This window comes from Endocarpon pusillum, assembly GCF_000464535.1.
Source record: "Endocarpon pusillum Z07020 unplaced genomic scaffold scaffold2693, whole genome shotgun sequence".
Lineage (NCBI taxonomy): Eukaryota > Fungi > Ascomycota > Eurotiomycetes > Verrucariales > Verrucariaceae > Endocarpon > Endocarpon pusillum.
Genome location: NW_006916224.1, coordinates 23,720 through 44,178, shown reverse-complemented (window position 1 = coordinate 44,178; position 20,459 = coordinate 23,720). Strand labels below are relative to the sequence as shown.

Here is a 20,459-nt window from a genome sequence, read left to right as displayed (position 1 = left end):
TACTGGATGGACGAGCATTGTGATTGAGCACGAATCATCCATGCCCAGAGATGGCCAAGTAGAAGCCATTCGGTGTTTCCCCTCGTCTACAGCTAGTATTGTGCGTCCCAAAAGTGTTGCAATTGATCCGTTGCTGAGAAAAGGGCCGTTGTGTAACCTCACTACTCTGGACGTAAAGCCATGCATACGTCCCAAGTTATGGAACCGATTTTGATATTCCCTCCAAGCCTTCTTTCATCGCATCAAGAAATAGTACTACACCGATTTCTCGATCGTTGGCAAGAGGTTCCCAAGGTAAGATGTCCTGATTATGTCAGGGCAGGTTTTGCGTCGCAATTACGGAGTACCGCTGACTTGCAAAGCTCTGCGGCTCGGACGGTGTACAAACTGGCAACTGATCTCGTTATAGGAATGGTCATCTGTGAAGCGTAGCCTGTTGACATTTCAGTATCCACATGAATAGGGTGCTTTGCTGGCAACAGTATAGGAAGGCCACTACTCCGTCTTATCCGAGAAAAGCGCTCCCGTGAACTGCTAGGCCTGGTATCAAGCCATCAGGATGGCAGCCTGCTTGCTGATAATGGGAGTGCACCTCTTTCGATAGGCTTCAAAAAGCCCATCATGTCCCACTAAGCAGATCCTGCCGGACAATCCATAGTGGATATTAGTTGATCAGCGCCGCCAGCCGAAGAATTAATTTAGAATTCATTGTCCGGTGTGTTGGTGCATATGGAGTACACGGTGCAATATTGGGGTTTACCAGCTTCCCCAATCGGGCTTGACGGCTTTCTTAGCCTGCGGGGACACGATAGAATACTTAAACGGTCGTGAAGCTCCTACGTTTTGAGTCTGCCCCAATTGGAGAAACTCCCATCATAGGCGCAAAGCATATCATTCATCATACTCGTATCTTCGAAGATCCACACGTGATTCTACGGTGGGTAGAGTCACGAGATCACTGCATCGCGCTTCCAGACCTTTGTCTCGCCAGAAATTCAGATTGGCGCATTCCCCCTGCGCTTCGGTATGCGCAAAGCCATATCAATACATTTCCCATACAGACCATACATATCACATCAGCAAGCTTTCGGGCCTATGATCACCTGCTGGGCTGGTCAAATTCCGCTATGCTTCTACGACTACCCAGAGGCCTCCACTACCCTATAACCATCACCAAAGTCCTCAAGGAAGCGGGTTCAGACGTTGGCAAATACGAGCCACTTTTTCTATACACCTATGAGACGACGGTGAGAGAAGGTAGTAGGGACGGCGACGACAAATATGTCAGGAAATCCTTTCCAGCAAAGTTCGAGTCGGGCGTTGAAGGAAAGCTCAAATTCTGGAACGTTTGGGAGGGCAATGTACTCGATCGACCGTATGTCATTCGAGAGAGCAAAAGCACACGGGGGACTGACTACATATCAGGGTTGATGTCGCTGAAATTGAGGAGGAATGCGCACATTCAGAACATTTTGCCGGAATGTGTACCAACTGCGGAAAGGACATGACGATGTGAGTAGTGGCTTGGTAACCCATCTTGATGCTTCAACAACCTGATGTAATGCTTGTAGAATTTCTTCTTACAACAACGATGCGAATGATGCGGATCGCGCTCCTCTCCAGACATCACACGATACCCAAATGCTTCGAATCAGTCAAAGGGAAGCTTCACGGAGAGAAGAGGAGGCAAAGAGAAGGCTGTTGGCTTCGCGAAGGCTTTCTCTAGTTGTTGACCTTGACCAGACCATCATCCATGCTGCCGTCGACCCTACAATAGCAGAGTGGCAGAAGGACAAGGACAACCCCAACTATGAAGCTGTGAAAGATGTGCGCGCATTTCAGCTGATTGATGATGGGCCTGGCATGCGTGGATGTTGGTACTACATTAAGCTACGACCAGGGTTGAAGGAGTTCCTGGAACAGGTCTCACAGCTCTTCGAGCTACACATATACACCATGGGAACACGGCAATATGCGGAGCAAATAGCCAACATTGTGGACCCGGATCGTAAATATTTCGGCGATAGGATACTGAGTCGCGACGAAAGCGGAAGCATGACGAACAAAAACCTTGAGAGACTGTTTCCGATCGATACAAAGATGGTTGTCATAATCGACGACAGGGGCGACGTCTGGAAGTGGAACGCCAATCTCGTACGAGTAATACCCTTCGACTTCTTTGTAGGCATTGGCGATATCAACTCCAGTTTCCTTCCCAAAAAGCCAGAAATCAAGCCTACGCCGAAAGCAGACAAATCCGAGGATGTCAGGTCCCCGGAGAGCATCCCAGAAGGCCAGGACACTTCCAAACCAGATCCGAAGATTGAAGACAACGTCGAAAATGGGGCTTTGAATGCAAGTCAAGGCAAAGAGACCTCAGCATTAGAGCAGCTTGTGGCAATGGGTGGAGGCGACGATCCTGTGGTCCGAGAGATCCAATCCAAAGGCCAAGAAGAGACCATTGCAGCGCAACTCGAAGAGAAACCGTTGCTCCAAATGCAAAAGCTGCTAGACGCCAAAGATCAAGCAGAAGCAGATGCCGCAGCAGCACTAACAGACAGCACCGGAAATGACACTATGGCCAATGGAGACACCCAACCATCCAAGCCCGAGTCAGAAACGTCGTCCTCCTCAAGCGAAGCCGCGGAGCCAACCCCATCGCCTCCACCAAAACCTGCCCCAGCTCGCCATTCACTTCTTCGTGATGACGACCGCGAACTCGCATCACTTTCAATACGCCTCAAGGCCGTTCATGCTGCCTTCTACAATGAGTACGACCGGCAGCGGCTTGGCCAGAAAGGCGGCCGTGTGGCTGCATTGTCTGGGAAAGGCCGCAAGATTCAATTCCAGACAGAAACTCCCACCTCCTCAGAAGACGCTTCTGATCTCCTTTTGGTACCTGACATCAAATCTGTCATGCCCCAGATGAAGAATCGAGTGTTGTCTGGTGTTGTCATTGTGTTTTCCGGTGTCCTGCCTTTGGAGACAGATGTTCAGGCCGCCGATATAAGCCTCTGGGCGAAGACGTTTGGGGCCACGATTGCCGAGAAGGTAGGCAGAAAAGTCACTCATGTCGTCGCAGCGAGGGCTGGGACCAGTAAGGTGAAGCAAGGCATTAAGAGAGGTATATGGGTCGTTGGAACGCAGTGGTTGATTGACTGTATGACCGGGTGGAAGAGGGCCAAAGAGGATGATTACGTCCTCCCAGACCTGAAAGGAGAGAGTAGGAGGAAGAACAAGGATGGGTCACCGGAGAGAAGTGAAGCAGACGACAGAAAGGGGTTGCTGGAGAGTGATGGAGGGTTTCTTCTCAGCTCAGATGAAGGCGAGGGCGAAACGACGGGTCTTGATACCGAAGCTGAGACTGATGACACCAGGAAGCCAGGCAAGGATGTTGCAGCACGAGACGCACAGCCTGACAGAAAGCGGTTAAAGCTTAACACCCAGGAACTGACAAATGAGGACGCTGTTACCGTCAGCAACGATGAAGTTGCCAACGGGCTGATGGGAGACACGTCTCCATTGAGCATAAATCAAGACGAATGGGAAGACATGGACAAAGAGCTAAGAGAGTTCATCGGCAGCGACGTGGAAAGTGATTCGGACGATGAGTCTGTGAGCTCCAAACTCAGCACCAGAAATGCAACCAAGAGAAAACGAGAAGATGACGGTGAAGAAAGCGACAACGACCAGCCTCGGCGTGTGGACAGAGCAGGGGTGGGTATCTCGACCTTCAAAGAAAGCAATACTGCCTCATCGACCACCAATGGCAATAGCGTTGACGGCAATGATCCAGCAAATGACTTCGACGAAGACGAAGACGAAGACGCTGAAATTCAGAGACAGCAAAGAGAGGTGGAGAGTGCTGAGGTTAAGGAAGAAGAGGAAGAACTCAGCTCCGACGACGAATTGGCGAGGGAGTTGGAGAAGGAGTTTGAAGAAAGCAGTGGGACTGATGAGGAAGGATTCATGGGCACCAAGCATGCAACCAGAATAGATGATGTGGAACCGGGTAGCATTCCCAGATCGACTGACGATAACGAGGATGAGTTCATCGCCGGAAGGGAGACAGCTCGAGGGGGCCTGGTGTGAGGGATCGGACGGGGATCGTTGCTTCTCTGTTAGAGCTTCAACTGACTGTTGCATGATCGGCGTTGCTGCTCGCTGGAGCCATGGGCATGAGTTGCTATGGATACACTTCATTTGGCCGGATGGGGCGACGATCTCAACTTTGTATTACCATCACATTGTCATGTTGGGTTCGCATAGCAAGCGAGGCGCACGAGTAAGGACCCACCGCTTCTGTGCTGGGCTAAACTATTATCTTGCTGTCTTAGTAGGCTTCTTAGATTATCGTTTGAGCATACTTTTGCTTCTAGTTTGGAAGAGACGCTTACGCTGGACGACCTGGATCTGATCTGTGGTACTCCACAGAAGTTGTCACTGACACCTTTCGAGCGACCTTATTATGCTAAGTCATCGCTATCTACTTTTGGATAGAAAGCCGGATCAGGCATTCTACAACGTCTCAGACGACTCCCTTCTTCATAACAGTCCGCCTCGATATCTATTCCCAAGCATATACTTTGGCCGAATAGCTGGCTGGTTTAAGCCTTATCTGTATTTTAGTCATGGTTCATTCATACGAGGTGGAGATGCCTCGGCTCAAGATTTTCTTAGCACGGAGGACAGGACTCCCTACACGTCGTTGGGTTTGCGTCTGTACAGTCGGATTGGGCAGTATGCCTCGACACTCGCTGCCTTTGCATGTACTGGCACTCATTGCGCACAGTGCTACCGAATGCGATGACCATTCGGCCAATGTCCAATGTGGCTGTTGGATATGGTAGGTTTTGCTTGAACAAGGTGGAGTATAAATGGCTTTCTTTCTCTGTGGACTCTTAATGTCGTTCACGTTTGAAGCTTTTTCTCATCTTGCACTCAGTCTCGAACGTTCCAGTTTGCCTTTACAGTATTTCTGTTTTCGTACACCACTTCGACGAGCAGCTCGAGCCGCCAGTCCTTCTAGTGCTTAGCAAGATTGAAGCACATCTGAGCCGGCTCTTCCCTGTGCCCATTTCAACGTAATTTACCTACCAACGACACATCTATCGACTGGCTTGGCTCTAGATGGCTGTGAACGTACTGTTCAATGTCTCTTCGCTACCACAGCATGGACAGACAAGTGGAAAGATACCATCAGATTTGGAAACCCATCGAAATCTGACCTATATGGTGGTTGGAAAGAATCAAATATTGCAAGACTGGGACGGCCCTAACTTAGTGACCCGGAAGACCCATTGAACTGGCCTCTTCGGAAGCAGGTTTATCACACGGCAATGGTTGGATATCTTTGCGTTACAATGTACCCGTCCACGTTATACGATTCGTTCTGAGATTCCCTAACATACTTACAGCACTATGGCTTCTTCCATCTACTCTCCAGCTGCATTTGAAGTCACCTCACATTTCAACGTCTCCCGTACTGCTTCCATCCTGCCTCGCACCCTCATGTCCTTGGTCTCGCATCTGGACCTATGATATCAGCACCTCTATCAGAGATATATGGACAGCAAGCTATCCATCTCTTCACCTTTCCACCATTTCTGTTCTTTACTCTAGCAGCAGGACTCGCACACAGCTTCGCTACTCTCTTTATATGTCGAGCTGCTCGCCGGAATCATCGGTTCTGCATGTCTGGATGTAGGTGCTGGCACCAACACCGAAACCTGTTCATGCTTCAAAAACGATCATCATGACCTTTTCCATCAGATCACGCTCAGCATCTCTCGACACCCTATCCCGCCTCCCCTCCACTCCAGAGTCGACCACCGAACGGAAGCACAGGACAAAATCAACATCTCACGCCGTCTGGAAGTAGGTGAGTAGTATTTTTTCAAGAGAGAGGGATGGAAATGAACGAGAGCACCAAGACCAGTGCACCTAGATAGAGGATGCCGAGAGCGGGCACCAGCAGACAAAAAATTTGCCAGTCGTGGAGCAGCTGAAAGAAAGCTAAGGCCCACGAGCGAAGCTACGACAGGACCCTCTGGCAAATGCTACATGTTCATGGAGATGGCGAGGGGGTTACACAGTTGGTTGGATGCAGATCCTGTTGTCCTGTCCTTGATACCGGGCCGCTGAGGGGCCGGTGGTGGGGATATAGATAGATATGTATCCCCGTCGTGATCGAGAGCAATCTGGTTATGTTTATATATATTTATATACATGTACATGTACGCGTGTATGTCTGTGTAAAAGGGTCTGTTCCATAGAGACGCCCGATGTTTTTTCTCCCTTCCTTGAACGAGTCTGTCCGACCATTACGTTACCGTAAGTTGATTTGGCCAGCTAACGTTCCGTAACTAGTCATTGCCATGGCTTTGAGGGGTCATAGCAAACAATCAGTCAGTCAGTCAATCAATCGATCGATCGATCAATCAATCAATCAATGATAGGATAGAATAGGAGAAGACCACTTTAGCATAGTATGCGGTTAGCTAGTTCCCTTGGTGGCAGAAGCGTCACATCAGCAGTATCACAGACAGATGGACAACGCTCAGTCACTCAGTCAGTCACGTGGTGCCGGTGAAAATACCACGGACATGGTCCGATGAGAAGGCGGGGGATCAGGGGGGAGAAAAAAGGGGTCTTGCGACTTAAGCGGGTACGGGTGTTGGATGTAGAGGGGAAAAAAGTCATATCCCCACCCATTTCCCATGCTGCCGGGACTATGAGTGCTGTAGTTAGAACTAGAACCCATCTGGATCGATCCCAGCCTTGGGTTGTAGGAGATCTAGTAGTTCGCAGATAGCGATGTGCCCCAGTCTTTCCTGCCTGCCGTGATAGTGGGTATGCGCACGCCCGTCAATTCAGCTCAACTTGACTCAGGTCGTTGTCCTCGTGCCCTGGTTAAAGACTGCAGGATCAATTCCACCGAGTCTGTAACACTTCACCCACATTGCCCATCACGCGCAATTCCCCTGGTTGTCGCTCAAGCATGCCGCATACCATTCCGAGTACAAATCGCGCTGAATCAGCAAAGCCGCCCTGCCTTCTACCCACTTCTCCCCTTTCTTATACCTAGGTAACCGTCTTCAGCCTGCTCAACGGATCCACATCCTCAGTATTAGCATACTGCTCTCTCCTCATCATGCCCTCCACTGGCCCAAGCAGCCTCTTGAATCCCGCACGATCCAATTTCGCCAACTTGACCTCCGTCTTTGCCACCACACTCGCCTGTCTCGGCTTATCATCCAGGAGTGCCAATTCTCCGAAATATGCACCTCGCTGATAATGCTTGACCGGTTTCTCAACACCGGCCTTGTATGCTTCTGCCTCGCCGCTCTCGAGGAGGTAGAATGCGTCTCCCGGATCTCCTTCGTGGATGATGTAGGTTCCAGCAGGGTATTTTGAGGGGCCAAGGGCGTCGGCAATTTTAGCGCGTTCGGAGGCTTTGAGCGTTGAGAGGAGCGGCACTTCTTCGAGGAAGCCTTCGTACATCTTACGTCGCTGGAAGGCAGAATCCATCAAGATGCGACGGAAGGTGGTGCGGTCGAGTTGCCACAGAAGGCCCCCTTTGGAAGCGGAGACGACGGTTGCGGCGCGGGGAGCGTCGTACATCAGAGCCAGCTCACCGAAACCACCGCTGGGTCCGATAGTCGCGACTTTCTTGCCCATTCCGTCTGGGCCTGGTTGGATGGAGCCGGAAGGGTGGATGTAAACATCGAACTCTCCTTTCTCGACGACGTAGAAAAAGTCGCCCGAGTCACCTTGTGAGATGATCTTGATGTTAGCGGCAGGAATGGGTTTTTCTTGTAAAGCGTTGAGAATGGTTTGGAACGAGTCGTCGTCAAGGGAGGAGAAAAGGAAGTTGCTAGAAACGGCGGTCTTTAGTCTCTGAATCTGTTCTTCTGTTTTGGGATGCGAGGGTGGTTTCCAGTCACCAGAATCGGCATTGGGATTCATAGACTCGGCCGATACCGAAACACGACGACCGGTTGCATAGTTTACAGGAAGCGAGTCATTGCCGCCTGCGCGGCCAGGAAAAGAGGACGGAGGGCCAGAGGCGGATTCGTCCGGAACGTTGCCATTCAAGTCTCCACCACCAAATGGCCCGCTGAACATCGAGGTTCCTCCACCAGTTGCAGCCCCGAAGGGTGACGAATTGGTGAAAGGGGAGGAGCCAGTGCCGGGTTGAGCGGACTGAGCAGTCTTGAAAGTTGCATCAGTAGGTGAGCCTACATGATCGTTCTCCTCGTCTTCTTCCTCGATGCTTTGAACACCTCTGTTTGAGCTGAAGCTGTTGTTCTGGCCAAAGGGATTGGTGCCGGGAAAAGCACTTGCAGCCATCTTTCCACCTTGTGTACGCGAATGATCTTGTGCGAGGAGGAACTCAGCTCGCTGAGACTCAAGTCGACGATTGAAGAAATTGGCACAAAATTGGAGGATATCTTCAGGCTCTTCTCGGAGGATCTGGCGGTTCAGGGCGTTGATTTCGTTTTGGTATGAGACAGGGAGAGACATGGGTGAAGTGGGGTTGGAGGTTTCGATGGAGCTAAGGTAGGGTGGTCTGTGTTGCTCACGTTAACTAGCTACTTGATGGGCTGTTGGAGTAAGGGAGACAGCTCAAAGCGGGGCTTGCTGCGCCTTCTTTAGCCTCTCAATTGGGGTTGTGACAGGTTGATCTGCGGCTTGGACGGATGGAGACGAAGCTGGAGGAATGATCAAGTAGGTGGGTAGAACATTGAGTGGAGGAAGGAAATGCTCTGCTGCAGGCAGCTGTAGCTTGGCCAGTAGGCCCAAGCCTCTTAAGCTTAGTGTGTCGTTTCTGTGATCTTACAAGGTCTGAGGAAAGATTAGAAAGACTGAACAAGAAGACTGTTCGTGGTAGAGAGGGCAACAGATCTGACCCAAGGTGAAGCTATAAAAGCGGAGTTGTCTGTGCTAGAGGTAGCTCTGATTGGCTGGAATAGGTTGTGGTTGGTGTTTGGGAGTTTTGGAGCGGGGGGAAGGGTTTGAAAGCAGTCCCGGAGGCCCTGCGGCCCAAAGCAGTTTGCTGACAGTCAAGACTTCTAGAGTGACCGAAGGACCTAACTGGTGCAGGGCATGAACTGCCCTCCAGGCTAGCCTCCAGGCTACGTCAGACACTTGGAGGCGGGTACGGCAGGTCACTCTCTCAGTTCCTTACACCAGAACCATCTTCTAGAAGATGCAAGAGATGATGCTTGGGCCCTTGATGATCGGCTTTGGCTGTTGTCATTAGCTAATCTATGAATATTATCTTGTCCTAGGATATTGCATCTAAGTCTCTCCCCAGGAACAGAATCCGCTCTTAGTGCACTGACAATGAGCTCCGAGCCGACCAGGCAGTTGTATAGTACATCTTACCAAGTATTTCTTTCATCTTCTCTGACGAGAGGCTATTTCATCCAGGCCTCTTTCGAAGATACCATGACTTAGAAGTATAAGAAATAAGAAGCTGGCTCTCCGATGGATCCCAATGTCGAGGGAGGAATCTTCCCATAGCTTTCTATATCACCTCTGTTCTTGGTAATCTATCTCTGTGTGTGTCTTTGGCAGCTCCAGTCTCCATTCGCTTAGTCGAAAGTATTCGGTACAGGCAGAGATATCTTCACCATCAAGAAATGGATGTATAGCTGAACATAGCAGCTTCGATGTGAACTTAGCTTTGACACAAGCGTGCCCTTTGACCGGCATACACTCCGTATTGGTCATTAACTGCGCCAAACCCGTTCTCCCACGAACCATAACCAGTGGCCACCAGGAACACGACAATGACATGATGTCAAAAGCCCCTGAGAGATCTAACTTGGCCTAATCAAGATACAAGCTACCAAGCATTGGAGTTCTGATAAAAGACCAAAGATGTTACAATGACTGTTTTCTCTTCTCTTAAATAGTAGTTAGTGGCACTGGTTATCAAGGTCAACTTCGCTAAGGTTGACTGACGTTGCCTAGTTAAATTAGAGCTGTCCCAGCCCACCTCAATCTCCAAAACTAAGTTACTACGTAGACCCACTGGTCCATTGCTTCGAACAAACCCTTTTTGTCGTCTCACAGCTTAATCCCGTACGACATATCTCTTGATTGTCTGCATTTATTTAATCCCTCAAGATCGCCCTTACTGCGCAGTATCATCGAACGGCCCAATCACAGGTACGGTTCCGCAGTGCGTCGCCAGCACTCACACACCCTCTTTCTTCCATCACCATTAGCGATTAGCGCATCAAGAAATCGGCGGCGGCGCTCCTACGATACAAACCCCTCGTCTGTCATTCTAGTCTTGGATCTCCACAGACTCCTCTAGTGAGCAGTTCAGCTTCAGAGAAAGGAGACGCTAGGCAGTCATTCCAATATATCCAGGCAGCACACTCACCCAGGATGGGTACCTTTGTGTTTAAATGGTAAGACCTTGGTATCCTCAAGACCTGTCATCACATTAGAGAGTTTGAGCCGTTCAAGCTATACAACGTACTCTGTCCTGACATGCTACCTTTTCAGGCCCCATCCTGAAGCCAACGAAGTCTACGTCACCGGAACATTTGATGACTGGGGGCAGACCGAAAAGCTGAACAAAGTGGGCGCTACATTTGAGAAAGAAGTTCAGCTTCCAGATGCCAGCGTAAAGATCTTATACAAGGTAGGTTAGGAGCACATTCCATATCTCGGACATAGCCGGAAAAGACATGGGCACCATTCTACTTTTATTCCATACCTAAGCTTTGAGTGGTTCTTTGCTGATCCTGGCTCTTTGTCTAGTTCGTCGTCGATGGAGACTGGGTCACAGACCCCACGGCCCCTCAAGAAGACGATGGCCACCACAACATCAACAATATCTTGAAGCCTGAAGATATCAAGAAGCACGGAACGCATGCTGGTGAAAGAGTAGCTACAGGCGTAGCTGGAGCCGCATTCCTGTCAAGCGCGCATCCTGACAGCACCAGTACGAAACTCGCCGGACAAGTGCCGAAGGAAACAGGAAAGCCAGTACCCGCAGTTGAGGAGGACGTGAAGATTTTGGCACCTGGTGCTTTCCCCGAGACACCATCCAATGAGCTTGATTCGTTTTCTGTCAATCCAATCCCAGCGTCCTCGGGGCCAGGCAATCCCGTCTCGATACCGGCAGGCGAGAAAGTGCCAGACCATGAGGAAGCCACTGGCAATAAGGTTGACTCGAAGGTAACTACATCGGAAGAGGACTATGAGAAGGATGCGAGCTCCGCCCTGCCGGAGGAAAAATTATTTAGCGTCAACCCGATTCCACCGTCATCAGGTGCTGGGAACCCAATCTCACTACCAGCCGGTGAGAAGCCACCCCAGCACGAAGACATCACCGGCAATAAGGTTGACTCGAAGGTAACTACATTGGAAGAGGACTACGAAAAGGATGCGAGCTCCGCCCTGCCGGAGGAAAAATTATTTAGCGTCAACCCGATTCCACCGTCATCAGGTGCTGGGAACCCCATCTCACTACCAGCCGGTGAGAAGCCACCCCAGCATGAAGAAATCACCGGCAATACCGTTGATTCTCAGGTAACGACCTCGAAGAACGATTACGACAAGGATGCAAGCTCTTCTTTCCCAGAAGAGAAGTCATATGGCATCGACCCGATCCCAGCATCTGCGGGTATTGGCAACCCTGTCTCCGTTCCAGCCGGAGAATCGGTGCAGGAACATAAGAGCCTTCTGCCGCAGTCCATATACGCAACCGCAACCACGTCAAAAGAAGACTACGACAAAGCAGGAAGCGCAGCAATGCCGATTGGAGGCACTGGTGAAGTCCCTGCTGAGGCCAACGATTCTGCTTTTTCTGTCCCAGAGAAAAGCAATGACATGATTCCGGAATCATCACTACCGATGTCAGGTGGGGTAGAGGATACACTTGGCACTGGTCCTTTGATTCAATCCTCTGGCCCTGGCACAACTACTGCTGCTCTAGCTGGACAAGTGCCGCTTGAGCCGAAGTCCAGGGCCGCAGTTGTTGAAGACGACATAGCATCAAGCACTGACGCTGGACCCTTCATTCAGTCCGCCGGTCCTGATACAACCACGGCTGCTCTAGCTGGACAAGTGCCGCTTGAGCCGAAGTCCAGGGCCGCAGTTGTTGAAGACGACATTGCTGGTGCTGATGCTTTTATTCAGTCCTCTGGCCCAGGTACAACGACTGCCGCACTGGCCGCAGAAGTGCCTATTGAACCAAAGTCCAATGCCACTGTCATTGACGACCCCACCCTTTCAGCTGCTGACACGGGTCCCTTTGTCCAATCCTCTGGGCCAGGCACAACCGGTGCCGAACTAGCTGGTCAAGTGCCCCTTGAACCAAAATCCAAAGCCACCGTTGTTGATGACAAGACTAACAACCCTGGACCCTTTATCCAATCCTCTGGCCCAGGCACAACCGCTGCTGCACTAGCTGGCCAAGTGCCGCTCGAGCCAAGGTCCCAAACCACCGTTATCGAAGATGAAGCACCATCGGCAACGGTAAGCGGTCCTGCTCCAGATGTGCCAGAAGTTGTCAAAGAGTCATTATCGCAAGCCCACGAGTCACCCGAGGCGGCGGCATCGGCGGAAGCAGTACGGGAGAAGAAAGAGGTCGAGAGTGAGCTTCTCCAAGAGGTGAAGTCTACCGATGCTGCTGGTGTACCAGCACCCACGATTACTGCCGCTACCTCTGCCACCGCTCCATCAACCGCTCCGGTTGATTCGAAGGCACTCGAACCGGTGAAGGAAGCCGAAAACGCAAACGGAAAGGATCAAGCCCCGTCGCGAGATATCAGCCCCATGGGTAGAGATTCAGATGCCGTAGCTCCCCAACCATCATCACCAATAGTCACTACTGGTGTGGGTGAATCGAAGACCAGCACTGTCAGCACGCCTCAGAAAACAACCACCCCAGCGTCGTCCGCAGCATCGTCTCCAGCAGATGCGAACGGGGCAAAAGACAAGAAGAAGAAAAGACTGAGTTTCTTTGGCAAACTGAGGGATAAGCTCAAGAATTGATCACGAAGCCCGGTTAGGCCTTCCTACTTTCTCGAATCACCTACCACCGATTAATTGGTCTCGGGTACTGCACGTCATGTTGTGCTCGGAACAATGTTCTTGCTAGCATGTGCTGCTCATCTCGTGTTCTATACCACTTGCAAGTGCTTTCAGAATTTTGATATCCCTTCTGTTTTATGTAATGAGATGCTTCTGGATGATGAAGCAAGGATATTGGTATTTTGTCCCTCAGATTGCCTGAATGCAGTCACGAAGAGTCGTCGCCATTGCGCGAATAGAACCAGAGCAGATGTTGCGGCAACGATTGTCCATATCAAGCACATTTGGCGACTGCCTCTTGTGCTCTGCGAATCGCCAAAGCGTTGTGCCGCGTCAGATCTCTCTTCTCTTTCTCGAATGTCCCATTTGTTACTCGTCGATCTTTACAATTTTTGCAGTGTCATTCGAACAGCATGCTCGTCCTTGCATTACTTCGACAGCGGCTTCAGCGGCCAAAGCAATAACAGGTCTAGTCCTGGCAGGTTGTAGATGCATAACTTCTTACTTTTTCATGCGTGTTATACAAGCCAAAAATTGCGACCAATTTGTTGGGCCATCCTATATCCATAAGATTTCATCGTTTCATCGCTTGACCACTAAATCACTCCTCAAAACCCACTTCTCTCCTCCCTTTACCTCTCTTCCCTCGTGCAATAAACAATCATCTCCATGCCGGTGCAACAAGGCCAGACCAGGCTCGACTTCTGCTACGATGGGCTCTGGTATCGGACCGTTCTTTGGCCCTTCTGGATAGAACACTGTCTGCCCACCTTCACACCTCGACAGATAAATTAACAGCGTCCAAGTCGTCTTGGCGCCGATCGACGGCTCCCCTACGTTGAGCTGATTGCTCTCGTCATAGTGCTTGTCGAAGAACTGCCCTGGTCGGTAGCGGTACACCCGGATGTTGGGATTCAGGCCCAGAACTTCACCACCCCAGATACTGGGACTTTCGAAATGCGTGACGAGTTCCTGGAGGCTGGTTTGCGTCCAAAGCATTTGAGCGAAAGTCGGGTCGTGGACCTGGAAGCGGTCATTGACGCGAACGGCTTCGCCGCGCTTGGGTTTGCCGGGGGTGGTAGCTAAGGGGAGGGTGGAGAGGAAGGTCGTGTAGGTTCTGCAAAGGGTTGTGGTGAAGAAGTTGGGGATTAAAAGGATTTGATTACGGAGGAGGGTTGTCACGGTGAGATCAAGGGTAGGGACCAAAGGAGTCAAGGTCGGCCAATTAGGACGTTGTGGTGTCTTAGCCAAAGTTTTTAGCGAGGATGGGTCAGCGCTCTGAGATTTGGAGTGCTTCGACTTCGGTTTGGATCTGGGAGCCATTTCCTTTGGGCCTTGACGAAGCCTGTGCTTTAACAATAAAGGTGGCGACCTCTTGCAAAAAGGTTGCACTGCGCTCTACGGGTAGTAAGGTGTCTCTCCCAAGCACATGTGGGCGGTCCGGGATAGCCCTAGTTAGTTTAGCTGTGAGGACAAGATATTGGCCACAATCCCACCTCACATGACTCATCGCCATGTGCTGCGAAGAATGTGAGTCTACTGGAGTAGCTGCGGGCCTACTCGCAGGAGGCAATGATTCATTGGCGCATGGAATGGAGAGATTAGGGCGAATGACAATTTACCAAGTAGTACGGAGTATGTATGTACTTAAAGTATGTACTTAAAGTATGTAGCACAACACGCAGTACTCTGTACTGCAGTACTACACATCGTAGTATTACACATAGCAGCGACTGCCGATCGCGAAATCTTGGCATTTGCTGCATGCTTCATGCCTCATGCAGTGCAGTGGAACTTCTCCATCTCGTCCAATTCTGTCCCTTCACCGCCGTCAATTTTATTTAGTCTTTCCCCTTTCCGCTTTTACTACCTCCACCTCCACCTCCACCCCCACCCTCCATGTCGTCGCAAGTTCTTGCGGCGCCAATGGTGGGCCATGATCTGTCCAGGCGAACAGGTACACGGTCGCCCGCGCCGTCAAAAAGCCTGGACTCGCCCTCGGCTCTGGAAATAAGTTATGATCAACAGCATTCCCTACACGAACAATCACATAAAACCTCCACCTTTCTATCGCACAAGAACACGAATAATCCAGATACCCAGACTACTCATCCGCACGATCAAACCACCTTCGAGCAAACACAGCGAGCAGTGGGCAACCTTCTGGATGCGCTCCGTACAAACGTCGCGCAGTCGCATCTCACTAAAGATGGGACTGCACACGCTTCTTCAGAAGTGCCAGAAAAGCTCCTACACGATCCAGACCTCCAAAGACCTTCCGTCTCGCCCCTGGAGCCACAATCTCCAGGAATGTCTGTGCCTACCTTTACCGGCTTCACCTTTCCCGGCGCACACGCTCTCGACGACTCACTAGCGGTCTTGCCCCTAGATGGACTTACAGCCAGTATGGCAGATGTATCCCAACCACAGGAGGACTTGCTCCTGTCAACGTTTGCCGACCCACAGCATGCAAGCCTACTCGAGGGAGAGATGGCGGAAACGGTGGAAGAGGAGCTGCCACTCAATGTACAGAATGCTCAGGATACCGGACAGATAGCGGCATATGCGAAGCTTGAATTTGATGATGGCCCATTCTATATCACCACGCACTCTCTTGAACTGGGTAGAGATGCTCGGGCCTACAGAGCTGCGAAGGCGAGGCTTGCGGAACAACAGCGACAGCAGAAAGGTGAAGGTTCAAGTTCTGGGAACTCACACCCCTCCAGCCAGAACAAACGGGATGGTGGCAGTCAGGTCAAGGGAAGCGTTGTCAGCGATCGAGGAGGTTTTTATGGTGTGGATGACGTTGAAGGGGAGGCGCAAGAGGCGCACGAAGAGCGACAAAGGCAGGAGGCTGATGGGCCACATTCGTCGAACCACTCAGCATCTTCAATCGTCAATCCGAAAGATCTCTATACCCAACCTCCTTTACCACATTTTAACTATCAAGCATATCCAATAGAAGAGTACGAGCGTGAAATCGAAGAAATTCCAGCTCCTCTTACATCAGAGCATTTCCCCGAGCAAGAAGAGGGATTTCTTCTTCCCATCCATCATGCGCCTGTCAAAGACGATCTCGAGCAGGATGTTGCCAACCATCGATCAGTGTCGCGAAGACATGCCAAGATTTTCTGGGAGGATGACTGTTTCAAGATCCACATCAAAGGAGTTAACGGTGCCTTTGTGAACGAAGAGCATTATCCCAAGGATGCAATCGTTCCTCTACGTGAGGATGTGTCCATTCAGATCAAGGGCATCAAATTTCAGTTCAAGCTTCCTGTACACAACTCCATTGAATCGTCTGATGAATCCGACCAAGTCGAAGATGACAGTCCAAATCAGAACGCAGAGTCCTCTTCTGCAACTTCCGGTGTCGAAGATGCTGTGGCTCTCAACACTAGTGGCAGGACTCCTCTGAAAGTGAAGATCAGGAACTTCAACAGGACTTCTCCGCCGCCGGTCCCGCCAGTCCTGGGACCTGACGGAAAGCCAAAGAGGAGAGGTCCTGGCCGTCCTCCCAAGGATGGCATCATGTCAAAGCGAGAGAGAACAGCCAAAGAGAGAGCTGATCGGGAGGCAGCAGCAAAAGCAGCCAATGGAGGTGTCACACCCGAGCCTTCTAACCGAGGCAGAGCTGGTCGAACTACGGCCAAAGCGGTTCCTGAGGTAGAAGACTCAAAGCCTGCCAAAAGAAAATATACCAAACGAAAGCCAGCTACCCAAGATCCCGACGATGTCACACCTAAGCTTGAGGAAGAGAGTGAGGGTATTGCGGATGACGCCCCTCCCACAAAGAGAGCTCGAGTCAACCGTTCAGAATCGCCAGAATATCCGAAACTGGAAGACTTGTCCGAAAAGGACCTTTTACGCCCACCGCATAACTACAGCATACTCATCTACGACTTGTTGAAAGAATCACCCAAACCGCTTGATCTCAAGGGCATCTATCGAGGACTGAAGATGAAATGGCCGCATTTCCTCTACCGATACAAAGACCCAAAAGGCTGGGAAAGCAGCGTTCGTCACAATGTCAACGAAGACAAGTTAAAGATCATTGAAAAGGTTGACCGAGTTGGCAAAGGGTACTCGTATCGAGCCAAGCCAGGAGTAGACATCGAACAACACAAGAAGAAACGAGCTCGATCTCCGCCAGCAGCTCAGAAAATGTCGGCACCCCCGCAACCAAGATATCCACCGCAACCGCAGCCTCCACCGCCTGGACCATATACCTACCCGCAAAGCCGTCAACCACCGCCGGGTCACGGCATGTATGGGCATCTGGTACCAACCACTGTGCCACAAAGTAGCATGGCTTACACCATGACATATCCTCCAGCAACTGCAGGTGCTTATTCATCTGGTGCAGTGGCGTCTCTACCTCAATATGCCACTTCAGGTCCGCCAGCTCAGCAAATCTCAGACCCAACAACTACGACAAAAGTAACACCAGGCACTCAGTCATTACCAATCACTGCCAGCGCGACCACTTATCCAGCTCATCCAGCCGCATACCCGACTCCTCCAACCGCAAATCAAGCTCGACCAGAAGCCTACAGCAACTCCTTGCATCAACAACCTCCTCGCCCTACAAATCCTATTCTACACCCTCCACCTCCGACGGCCCCATATCAAACACCAACTCAACCCCCAAAAACGCACTCCCAGCCAGCTCTACCGCCCCCACCACCAGGAGTAAGTCCCTACCAGCCATTCCTGCCTACCGGTCTCTCCGTAATCTCAACCTTTGAATCCTCCCTCCTCGAAGGCGTGGAGAACCCGACCGACCTCCCCCGCATCCGCGCCACGCTGGCCTCGGTCCGCAAAAGAGTTTTCGAGGGTGCTAATGGGAGCTCCTTGGTTGGCGGAGAGACGCAGGATGAGAGGACTTTTTTGCATTATTTTAGGCATATCCTGGAGAACGAGCGGTTCAGGAATCCTGGATTTGTGGGGTGGGAGGCGGTACGGAGGGAGAAGGAGAGGCTGACGAAGATGGCACCAGAGGGCGGGGCAGGGGCAGGAGTAGGGGCGAAGGGTGGCGGTGGTGCTGGAGCTGGAGCTGTAGCTGGTGTGCAGGCTCAGGCCCCGGCTTCTAATCCTACAAATACGATGGTGGAACTTGGAGGCGGGAGTGGTGGCGATGAAGGAGAGGGCACTAGAGGTGACCAAGGTAGCGCAGAAAAGGACCAACACGGACATGAACATCATGGCGCTGCTGCGGTGAAGAAGGATGCAGAATCTGAAGCTCGCAAGGAGCAGCAGCATGATGATCTGCACACAGCCGGAAAGAAAGATGGCGATGGCGGTGGCGGAATGAGGGAAGAAGAGGAGCGAGTCAGCGCCAACGCCAACGCTGAGAGCGTGAAAGAGCAGGAACCGGAGCCGGAGAAGGAAAAGGCAAAGGAGATCGAAGAACAAGGCACAGCAGCAGCACTGTAATTTCATCCCCGAACACCAGAAGAGGAGGAAGTATCCCTCCATCCTCATCGACCCATAGTTCTTCTTTGCCGTTTCCAGTGAGCGGGTGATGGTGATGTTTGTTCTTTCAAACCTTTTCTTGTTGTCTCTTCTCTTGACCTTGCATCTCCCCTGCTTACAGGCGAGCCTACGTTCTGAGCGCATCGTGTTTATTCACATCTACATCTTTTGTCTGCATCTTGGGTACATATCACAGAGTGCATACTCGCCTTTCATGGTATGCGGTACATGGAATCAGAGCTGGAGCTGGAGCTGAGCTGGAGCTGGAGCTGGAGCTGGAGTTGGAGAGGTGGGCGGACGCGCAGTATGGAGGGATCCCAGATTAAAACGTCCTATGTACTACGTTAGGCGGGTGGCGTGGTCGCGTGGATTGGTGGTGATGTTTGATTGATTGAGTGAGTGATTGAATGGAGAAATGGGGTTGAAAAGCAAGAGCGAGAAAAGGGGGGAATGGCTGGGCAGAGAGGGATGATAGTTACAGGAAGGGTGGCTGCGTGTATGTGTGTATATGCAGATGAGTGGAGTGTATTGTGGTCTTGAGATACCCTACCTAGACGATTTCACTCACATGAGTGCATGCATTTGCCTTGTGTTTTTCTTGTGCCTCTCTAACACTCTGTCCATCCCCTTGAGCTTTATATACAGCTGATACGAAACAAATCATGTCATGCGTGCTGCGAGAAGGCCAGCCGAGGCCTGCTGGACTCCAGTCCTTTTTTGGCTCTTATTGTTGTTGTGACTGGGCACTGGTACTGCTCCTGACACATCGAATCCCGATACAAGCCAACCCCCCTATCCTTACCCTACCTTGCCCTGTTCGGGTGAGTTATATACCATGCCACCTTCGTTCTTGCGAGAAGCTGTATGGCGTATATCTCTGACATCTAAAGCGTCGTTTTCCATGTTTCTGTAATGCGTCAGCACGAAGTCTGTGGCAGGAACAGATGATGAAGCGGTGGGGTTGAGTGGATGGTGCGATTCTTTTCTTGGCTTAGGTATTGGAAGTAGGTGAGATGGTGGGTGTACGTGTGCCTCGACCGCCTTGTATCTCCCTGGCCTCTTTATCAATGGATATTTCTCCAAACTCAAACCTGCGTATCCATACCGGCTCACCCAGGGATAGAAATGCACGTCCACAGCACTGAATCCAGCAGGTAGGATAAAACCACTCCCAGCCTTTGCCCAACTGCCCTCCCAGAACATCAAAGTGTCGCAAGCTCTCAGCAGTATACCGCTTCAGCGCGTCCTCGTTCTTCGGAAGAGGATCCACTTCTCAAAGTTGACACGCGCTTGTTCTGATGAGCCGCGGGGCCAAGACATTATCTTGTGTTGTAGGTGCAAAGGAGGTGGTTCATCACGGCGCCGGATTCCTATGACACCCCTCCGGTGTTGGGATCCTAGAGAGCGGGGGACTCGGCCATTCTCGTTGATGGAAACGAAGGCTTTTCCTTTGACTCCTTTCCGAGGGTCGTCGCCGAAGTCCCAGAGTCGTGCTTCGTAGGCGAGTGAGAGGTACTCAAGGGCGATGGCGATCTTGTAAGGATTGGGACCTGTGGAGTATGCGTTTAAGGTTCATAGTGTGAAATTGTTGGCCATGGTGAGAGGTGCTGGCTGTGAAAGGTCATAAAGTCCTTGCTTTTCAACTCCCATATGTTAAGTATTCTGGTGGGCATTTTCAACCCACTTCCATCCGCCTAGCCGGTTCCATATAGCCGGCAATTTGCTTGCCGGCAGCTTGGGCTGCGTTCCGTCGTTCGTGAAGTCATAATGCAATCATGTAGGAGTGTGTGACCATATCAATTTGTAGCATCTACCTGTCTGAGAGGTTTCATGAGCGGCTTCAAGCAGCGCAAGTCGTCTTCAGCGCCCGTAGTTGTCAATTCTTTGCTCTTGCAATGGACACCCTACCTAGTTAGATGAGT

The 20,459-nt window shown here is 51.1% G+C and overlaps 5 protein-coding genes across 5 annotated transcripts; 3 read left to right on the top strand and 2 right to left on the bottom strand.

Annotated features, from left to right (window-relative positions):
• Positions 1-1,127: 1,127 nt before the first annotated feature.
• On the top strand, positions 1,128-4,092 carry EPUS_07914 (uncharacterized protein; the record flags this gene model as incomplete). Its single annotated transcript, XM_007803701.1, has 3 exons — positions 1,128-1,375; positions 1,426-1,512; positions 1,572-4,092. The coding sequence occupies 3 exons, from the start codon at positions 1,128-1,130 to the stop codon at positions 4,090-4,092; spliced, it is 2,856 nt and encodes a 951-aa protein (XP_007801892.1).
• Positions 4,093-7,083: 2,991 nt separating this feature from the next.
• EPUS_07913 (uncharacterized protein) lies at positions 7,084-8,526 on the bottom strand (the record flags this gene model as incomplete). Its single annotated transcript, XM_007803700.1, has 1 exon — positions 7,084-8,526. One exon carries the CDS (start codon positions 8,524-8,526, stop codon positions 7,084-7,086), a length of 1,443 nt encoding a protein of 480 aa, XP_007801891.1.
• A 1,878-nt stretch (positions 8,527-10,404) lies between these two features.
• EPUS_07912 (uncharacterized protein) lies at positions 10,405-13,023 on the top strand (the record flags this gene model as incomplete). The annotated part of the gene is made up of 3 exons (XM_007803699.1): positions 10,405-10,427; positions 10,525-10,663; positions 10,783-13,023. 3 exons carry the CDS (start codon positions 10,405-10,407, stop codon positions 13,021-13,023), a joined length of 2,403 nt encoding a protein of 800 aa, XP_007801890.1.
• A 621-nt stretch (positions 13,024-13,644) lies between these two features.
• On the bottom strand, positions 13,645-14,385 carry EPUS_07911 (uncharacterized protein; the record flags this gene model as incomplete). The annotated part of the gene is made up of 1 exon (XM_007803698.1): positions 13,645-14,385. The coding sequence occupies one exon, from the start codon at positions 14,383-14,385 to the stop codon at positions 13,645-13,647; it is 741 nt and encodes a 246-aa protein (XP_007801889.1).
• A 576-nt stretch (positions 14,386-14,961) lies between these two features.
• On the top strand, positions 14,962-18,498 carry EPUS_07910 (uncharacterized protein; the record flags this gene model as incomplete). Its single annotated transcript, XM_007803697.1, has 1 exon — positions 14,962-18,498. One exon carries the CDS (start codon positions 14,962-14,964, stop codon positions 18,496-18,498), a length of 3,537 nt encoding a protein of 1,178 aa, XP_007801888.1.
• Between the last annotated feature and the right edge of the window lie 1,961 nt (positions 18,499-20,459).